The sequence below is a fragment of the Pavona decussata genome, unplaced genomic scaffold, assembly GCF_977016875.1.
Source record: "Pavona decussata unplaced genomic scaffold, jaPavDecu1.1 SCAFFOLD_93, whole genome shotgun sequence".
Taxonomy (NCBI): domain Eukaryota; kingdom Metazoa; phylum Cnidaria; class Anthozoa; order Scleractinia; family Agariciidae; genus Pavona; species Pavona decussata.
In genome coordinates, this window is record NW_028145510.1 from 2,416,911 (window position 1) to 2,425,000 (window position 8,090).

At 39.5% G+C, this 8,090-nt stretch overlaps 1 protein-coding gene across 1 annotated transcript in view; it reads left to right on the top strand.

The window, feature by feature from the left end:
* The first annotated feature begins 1,282 nt into the window (after positions 1-1,282).
* LOC146473586 (uncharacterized) overlaps positions 1,283-8,090 on the top strand; it is a 21,514-nt gene continuing 14,706 nt past the window's right edge. The window contains exons 1-6 of the mRNA XM_085118073.1: positions 1,283-1,358; positions 2,814-3,215; positions 4,327-4,523; positions 6,273-6,393; positions 7,001-7,222; positions 7,977-8,090. The exon at positions 7,977-8,090 is cut by the window's right edge and continues 111 nt beyond it. Coding sequence (XP_084974199.1) covers positions 1,301-1,358; positions 2,814-3,215; positions 4,327-4,523; positions 6,273-6,393; positions 7,001-7,222; positions 7,977-8,090 — 1,114 coding nt within the window. The 5' untranslated portion in view covers positions 1,283-1,300. The remainder of the gene's footprint in view (positions 1,359-2,813; positions 3,216-4,326; positions 4,524-6,272; positions 6,394-7,000; positions 7,223-7,976) is intronic.

An 8,090-nucleotide genomic window follows, 5' to 3' on the forward strand; every position in this document is an offset into this window, starting at 1 on the left:
GTCTTTAATTGTTCTTGCAAAGCGGAATCCACAATTTTTCCACTCACGCTTATTGGATATGAGATGATTATAGCCAACGAGGCGCTACGCGCCTCGTTGGTTATCTATCTATCATCTCATATCCAACGCGCGCTCGTGGAATAATTGTTAACTATCAAAATTCAAAAGGTAAAATTAACATTTGTTATAGTTTCTCATGAATAGAGTAATGAGCATTTGGATTAAAGCTTTTTAGTCACACGATATATCACTCGCTGATGTTTACGTAAAACGAAATGCATAAAAATGACCAGTGGAAATATTGAGGGTGACCTAAACGAAACTTCAGATGAAGGTTATTACAGCCGGCCTCTATTAAGATAAACCAACTCAGGTATGTTGACAAGTTATGCTTGACGAGTTTTCAGAAAATATTCGATCGTATATTTGGGTTATTGACTAAGCTTGCCGGGTCAAGATAGCGGAGTATCGGCCAAGTTACTATTATTAAAATAATACTTAAACACTTCTTTTATCCCAGAATTTTGCGGTGTCCAATCAATAATTAATGACTGAAACAATCATTATTTTCAGGAAAATACATGCAAACATAACCTGAAAAATAGAACGAGTAAATTAGAAAAATAGGTGCAACTTTGAAAAAAAAAATTTTGTTTACAACGACCAAGACTGGAGTAAATTGAAAAGTACGTAAGCTGTACCATCGGTGAACTTGAGATAAACAATTTTCTGAACTGCGCTTTAACACGGCTTATTTAGTGCAACGCCAGTCTTTAACACAGACATTTCAAAGCGGGAACATTGATTAATTTAGTGCTCGACAAGCTAGAGACAAAAATGACAGGTGGAAGTTAAGCAATCTTAAAAAAAATAAAATTTCTGTAAGATCTGATATACAGAGGAACTCACCGTTCCAACGTCAAATTTATTGTAGCTAACACAAAATCTACTGGCTGCACCAAGATGACTTCATATCTTTTTCTCCAAATGTTGAGATTTTTTTTTATTTTGACGCGTTCCTCAGTAAAATCACAAGATAACCGAAGAAAAGCTTGCAAGTGAAAGGTCAACGAGTTATTCCCAGTGGGAAAGATAGAACTGTTTTGCCCGCTTGGGTAGCTAAGCACAGCGCAGGATTTGAATTGATTCATCTTGGCTGTTCACGGAGCCACGTAGCCATATAAAAACATAACATTGATTTTGCATGCCTTGGCTGTTTAAGCATCTAGTATTTGTGATTACTTATACATATATGTGTTAACTCTATTTGTATTTGCAGTCTTATTCAGCCGGTGACACGATGATTAAATGTATTTGTCTCGTTTTGGTTCTGTTGGAGTTGGCAAAGACTAGAGCTGGTAAGAAATTTTAGTGCAAACAAATAAATTACACCAGGATCCCCGCTTCTGGGGATTTTATTGATATCAACCGTTTCCTGCTCGTTCCCAAAGCTAATTCAGCAAAGTAGAGGTGTTACCGATGACAAAACAGAGCGGCTACAACATTGCTTAATTGCTGATCATGTGAGAAGTCAATGCAAGTTACGGAGAATTTGATGAAACTTTGATAACCATTTTATTTATTTCCTAGTTTAACCGAATAAGTGCATTTAACCTAATATTTAGGCATTAAATGCAAGGAAACGGTGGTTTGTTTCAGTAAGATTTCGATATAATTCTATATCATCGTCAGACTAGGTGACAATGCGGTAGCTTAAGTTTAAACACTAAAAGGGTGGTAAATTAGCATCAATAGGCACGTGAGAATGAAATAAGTACAAAACAAAAAGAGAAAAAACTGTCATGAGAATAAGCAGAGTTCTCTGCTGGCCTTCAAGCCATTGTTCAAGGATGGCGATGAACGTTTTATGTGATAGGCTTCTTTGTATAGAAGGAGGTTGCAATTGTCGTCACTGTCAATTATCTTTGTGTTGCTACGCACGGTTTCGGTGAAAAATTCTTTGTTGGTCGTAGAAGGTGGGCCGGTCTTATTGGAGAAAATGTCTGGTAAATTATACAGGCCTTGAATGTGTTGGATATTATCACACTGTCGAAGATGTTTGTATATAGCACTTTCTTTATCCGTGAGCGCGTGTTCTTGTGTGCGAGTAAATAGAGTTCTGTTCGTTTTGCCGATGTAAGAGCAATTGCAGCCGGGAGAAGTGAATTCGTAAACAACATCTGATTTGCAAAATGGTGGTGTTTTGTCTTTAGTACTCGTGAAGAAGCATAATTTTGTGGTCTTCTGTTTTATTCGAATGTCCTCATTCGGGTCGACGAGACTTCTGCGTAGTTTATGCTTAAGTTTCCTAGTAAGCTGTGTTGTTAGGTAATGATTAGCCGGTAATGATTTCCTAGTTTATCTTGTAACTCTTGATTATGTTCACTTCACCTGTAGAATTTTGGATGATACTGGATTACTTTTATATACATCTTAAAAAGAGAAAAAAAAATACGTTTTATTCATGCTTGCCAAGGTTGTAACAAGCCGTGGTGAAGTGAAAGCACGTGGTTGCCATGAAATGTGTTTCATTCATTCGTTCGTTCGTTCATTCATTCGCTCATTCGTTCGTTCCTTCTTTCGTTGGATTGTTCACTCACTCATTCACTCACTCATTCATTCATTCATTCATTCATTCATTCATTCATTCATTCATTCATTCATTCATTCATTCATTCATTCATTCATTCATTCATTCATTCATTCATTCATTCATTCATTCATTCATTCATTCATTCATTCATTCATTCATTCATTCGTTCGTTCGTTCGTTCGTTCGTTCGTTATTATTTCCATTAATTTTTCCTTCACAGCTTTACATTGTCAGGATAACTGGGAAGAGTTTGGTCATTCTTGCTATAAGGTCTTTGAGGGATATCAGTACTCAAGAAGAGTTGACTGGTTGACCGCTGAGCGTGTGTGTTTTGGGTTTGGGGGAAATCTCGTCAGCATAGAAAATGAAAACGAAAAGGAATTTGTGAATAACCTGTCATCAAAGTTCAAGAATGATGGCGTTTGGATTGGCCTGGTCCACATGTCTCACAAAGGTGGATATCTATGGAGTGATGGCACGCCCTTTAACAGCTCAGTTTACTTTCAGGAGTCCAAACCATGTAACTTAAGTAGAATACTTTGCGTTGAAATCATAAGAAATGGCTGGAATCTCACTAAATGCTGCAAGGAAAACCATTATTATATCTGTAAACGACCTAAAGGTGAGTAGCTGTTGAGAAACAAGTAATCTGGGCAGTTTTGGTCGTGCAGGACACGACAAGATGAAATCCTTTTTTGATTACAACCAGCTTAATCTAGATAGCCAAGAGAGGATCATCCTCTCTTGAGATAGCTTATCTGTACAAGATCAAATAGAGAGGTTTACCGGCTGAGTGTAACGTAATTTAACGTCAGGCATTTTAACTCAAGCATTGCTTATTAGGGCCTGTATGTATACAAGGAGGGAGGGTAACTTTAGTGCCAGGGTTTCCCTAGCAAGAGGGTAAAATTAGCTTTCTAGGTCGTACACCAGAAGTATTTTCTGCTTCTGTGAGTGAAGGAAGGTGAAAATGGCGGTATTAAAAGCCGGATCGTACTCTTTCCGCATTTTGACCTCTGTGTTCAACTTTTAAAAGGGTTTGTAAACAAGTGAAAAGTTTCCTGGGTAGGGGGGCTATCCCAAGCAGAGCGTTTACAGGGTAGGTAGGGCTACCCCCAGGGAGGGGGGGATTCTCATATGAAAGGAGTGGGGATGCTCATCGGAAATTTTGAATTAAACCCCTAAAATGAGACCAATCTGGGCATGGCCCAAACTTTTTTGACCCCCTAAAAAGAGACCATTTTCAAACACAGACAAATAAAAAAATACAGCAACTTTTCGCGGGCAACCCTAAACGAGACCTTCACGGCTAAATATAATGGCGTTTTGCCCAGTTGCCGTTGCCCCTAAGTGAGACCAAAATCCAAAATTTACACCACTAAGCGAGACGACGAGTATCCCCGCCCCTTTCAGATGAGAGTCACCCCCCCCCCCCCCGGGGGGTTACCCTGAGGTTAGGGTAATCCAAGCGCTTAGCTATGGTTACCCTCCCTTCTGGTAAACAGGCCTTAATGAAGCCTGATTGGTTCTGTATCTGAGTTAAACTTGCGTTGGCTATTTTTTGCCAGTTTTCTTCATATGTTCCATGCGTAGTCAATCGATCATACGAACGTATTTGAACTGGGTGTCGTACTATAAGTCAGCGCCTATCAGTAGTAAAGTCTGAAAAAGGCTTCATGTTAAGCCATGCAAAAGTAAGGGGCGCTTTATAATCGCTTTTACTTCCCATTTAGGTCCCCTAGCTTGCCCTGTTGATTGGTTTCTCAATAACGAGTCTTGCTACCAAGTAGTTGAGGATCGAGTTACATGGTCTGGAGCAGATCAAGGCTGCAAAGCATCTGGAGGATATATGGCGAAAGTAGATGACAACGATGAACAACGTTTTCTGGTTCTTTACCTGCGTATTTATGGTCTTCGGGACGGACCCACTGTAAGTGTCAGTAAAAGTAAACATTCCAATTAAGATAGGTGTTTCGACACAGTTTTTGAGGTACCATCCTTCACCTTTTCAACCGGCTATTAGGAAACCTTCTCTGTTACCAATCGATGCTAAATTTACAACCGTTTTTGGCGTTGAATTGCATTGAAGTTTGTGAAGAGCGTTATTTTGGTAAAATCGATTTCTGACCATGAAGACGATAAGCAAAAGCTCAAAATCAGCATATCAGCAGGTAAATGAAAGCCATAATTTGGTTAGCGTTGTATGATTTATGTCATTTCCTTTTTCATATGATCTTTAATGTTTCTTTGTTATCGTAAGTAATCTGTTTGTAATCCACCGGATCGGATCAGCCAGTGTTGCGAAAGCAGAACAGACAGAAAGGGGGATAGTACAACTGTACCAAGATAGCTTAATAGGAGAAAGAGGTATACCTTCTTAGTTTATATTGATTTCGTAGCTTTAAGTCTGGACAATTTGTGATTTCTGAAGTTTAGGAATTCAGTGTTTAATCACTAGATTGAATTTGCCACGCCACCTGCGCTCAAGCTTGGGATATCAATTCACTCTTTTAGAATTCGTACTCACATCGTCTTGCAGTCTCGTTACGTGAGTGGTCCAAAAGGTATTGTGCAAAACGGGACAACGAGGCCAATGCAAACTGCATCAAAACAATGTTTAGTCAACTTGTTGATAGGCGATGAGCACAAAAATAAGAAAGCTAGAATAATTAAAATGTTTTGACAGGAGCGAGTGAATTACAATCATTTGCAGTGTATTTGCCCAGCAGCCAATACTCATCGAGTATGCGCATCTATGTCTGAGCTGAGCTAATATGTGCTCTTTTCTACTAAGACATGCCAAACATGATCTTAAGAACTAAGCAGTACTGCACGTGCCTTTGTAGCCTTTTGCTTGTCTTTATCGCAAAATGGAGACGTTTTGAGTCTATTTTGTTGCTTATACTTGTGCTTATCCTACCAATCGTAACTATAACAAAATTCTCGAATCTGATTGGCTATCAGCAGACATGATTTGAGCATTAATAGGATAGTGTACGCGTCATGCCTAAGTAATTGAAAGAGCACACGCCATTACGCGCGCTGTAACAGGACAGTTGCACTTGACCGTATTTCCAAATAAAAAAGTTGTTTCTAAATTCTCCGAAACGTCTCATTAGCACTTCCTTTATTTGTCATAGTCATTCGTTCTCGGAAAATGTTAGGTTATGATTTATAAGTAACGGGACTTTTTGCCGCCCAATCCAGTCTGTAATCAAACTCGTGATGAGACAAATCGGACTCCCGCTGCAAATACAGCCGCCTCTCATTCGCTCCCGCTACTACGCGCGAAACGTGTTTCGCACGTTGTAGTGGGAGCGAATGAGAGGCGGCTGTATTGTTAGGCTAGCTACGCGGTCGTCCGATTTTGTTAATCACTCGTTTGATTACAGATCCCGGCGAATTGGGCTCCAATCAGTCCTGTTAGCATTATAAATATTGAGCGGATTTTAGAAAGAGCACGATCTTGTTGCGTTCTACAGCTTTTATTGGGGATATAAAAAGCACTGAACTCAAAGAGTGTTTGCTCGTTGAAACAGAAACGCTTCCACTAAAATCAATCACGAGGTTAAGTTGGCTTAATATAAAATAACACAGAAATAAAGGCGGCAAACGAGGACATGGCACAGAACGTACTAAACCATTCCATCCAAACTGCTGATTTTTCTTTGTTTGATAGTATGTATGGATTGGCCAAAAAAGGCAACAGCAATGTCTCCAAATAAAAATTGACGATGGAAAGACGAACGAGGAGGACTGCGAGGAGTTTAGGAACTATGTGTGCACGAAGGTAGTCCCAGGTATGAATTAACTGTCGATTATATTTCAAACATAAGTTCTGGAATATGCGATATGGTGAATACAAAGTAGAGGCAACAGAACTAATCCCCATTTCAGGAACTTCCTTTGCTACCTTTCCTCAAAGACAGACGACTAAATTAAATAGCCGCTAATGCCTTTCACTGGCGTCACGACGAATCAATGATATTTTCCTCAATTTAATTACCATAACCTCCAATTTTTCTGCTGCTAAAAAACCTTAAAAAAATTGTTTGACGTCAAATACTTTCGAAAACATTTTTCCCGCTTTGTTGCAGAAAAAAAGTGAAGTAATAGTCTCTTTTGCTTGCCAATTTTGCTGCTGTTCTGAGCTAGACTAGAACAATTTAACCAATGCGTAAACTTTTACGGCACTTTTACGTTCGCAGATCTGTTTCAGAGCAGGACGCCCTTCAAAAGTATTAGGCTTTGATATTGTTTCCTTTCCTCAGAAAATTCAAATTGTTTCTTCCATTATGAACATACGGGCGGGCTAAGGTATTCCAAATCTGAAGCGAGTCACAAAGGAGCGACACAGGTTCTTTGGCTAAATTGGAATCTAACAATAACGCTGCTTGTTCTTACCAGGTAACATCTGCTATCAGTGCAACACAAGTACATGTATAAGCAACATGTCCTCTGCTGGATGCGTAGTTAACTGCAGTTACCCAAGAAACCTTTGCTATAAACATAGTCACAAGACGGAGAATGACCAGCAAATCACAGTTCAAGGCTGTATGTCAGCGAACCAGTGCAGAGGAAATAACAAAACACATTTGGAATGTTGTGAGGGCAATCAGTGTAATAAAGGTGAGCCTAACAATGTACTGTTGCTTGAGTAGTCTTGAATGGAAAAAGGCTGGAGAAAATCCGTTGCATCTCCCCAATCATGCAGTCTTGAGAACTAATTACAAAGCCAGAACGGACCGGGTTAGTTGTTCAAGTAGCCTGCGAACGCATTCGTATTTCCGGCTGTCGCCGGCTTCTCTCCGAAGCAGCCGGAAATACGTCTACGTTCACAGGCTACGTTCAAGTACCAAATAATGACAATACCATTAGATTGAAAGCTTGGGAAATTTGCATTTGTTAAAGCCAATAACTTCCAATGGAACTTGAAAGCATAAAATCGACTTCTGTTCTGATACAAACATAAAAAAGAGGGTTTAAATGATCCGACTGAGTGTGTATAATCAAGTAACATTTGCAGGAGAAAACTTTGTTTGAAGGAGAAAACTGTAACACAAAATTTCGGTTTAATTTCAAATGTTGAATTTTGGAGTCTCAAAGCACTGCCGTAAAGCACCATCTATCGGTGAAAAAAAAAAATCCTCAATCTAGGACAAATATACTTGGGAAAAACGTGAATCATGCGCGTAGATTCCAATCTCCCTTTAAGAAAACACAATCGGGAGAGTAGGAAAACTTCACTACCCCTCCCCCCCTTCACTCAATATTGCTTTGAAGGTGGGACGATTACGTACCCAGCCTTTTTGGTCGTTCAATAACTTTTAAGAAAGAACTTCTGTACATGACCTAAAAATGATAACTGCATGTTACTTTTTAGAACTCTACTGTTATCAGTGTTCAAGCAGCAAGTCGTTTGAGACGTTTGAGTGTCCTGCCCGTCAGTGTATTTTCAATGATGGCCAGTGCTATTCGGCCTGGAGACAAGACGCTT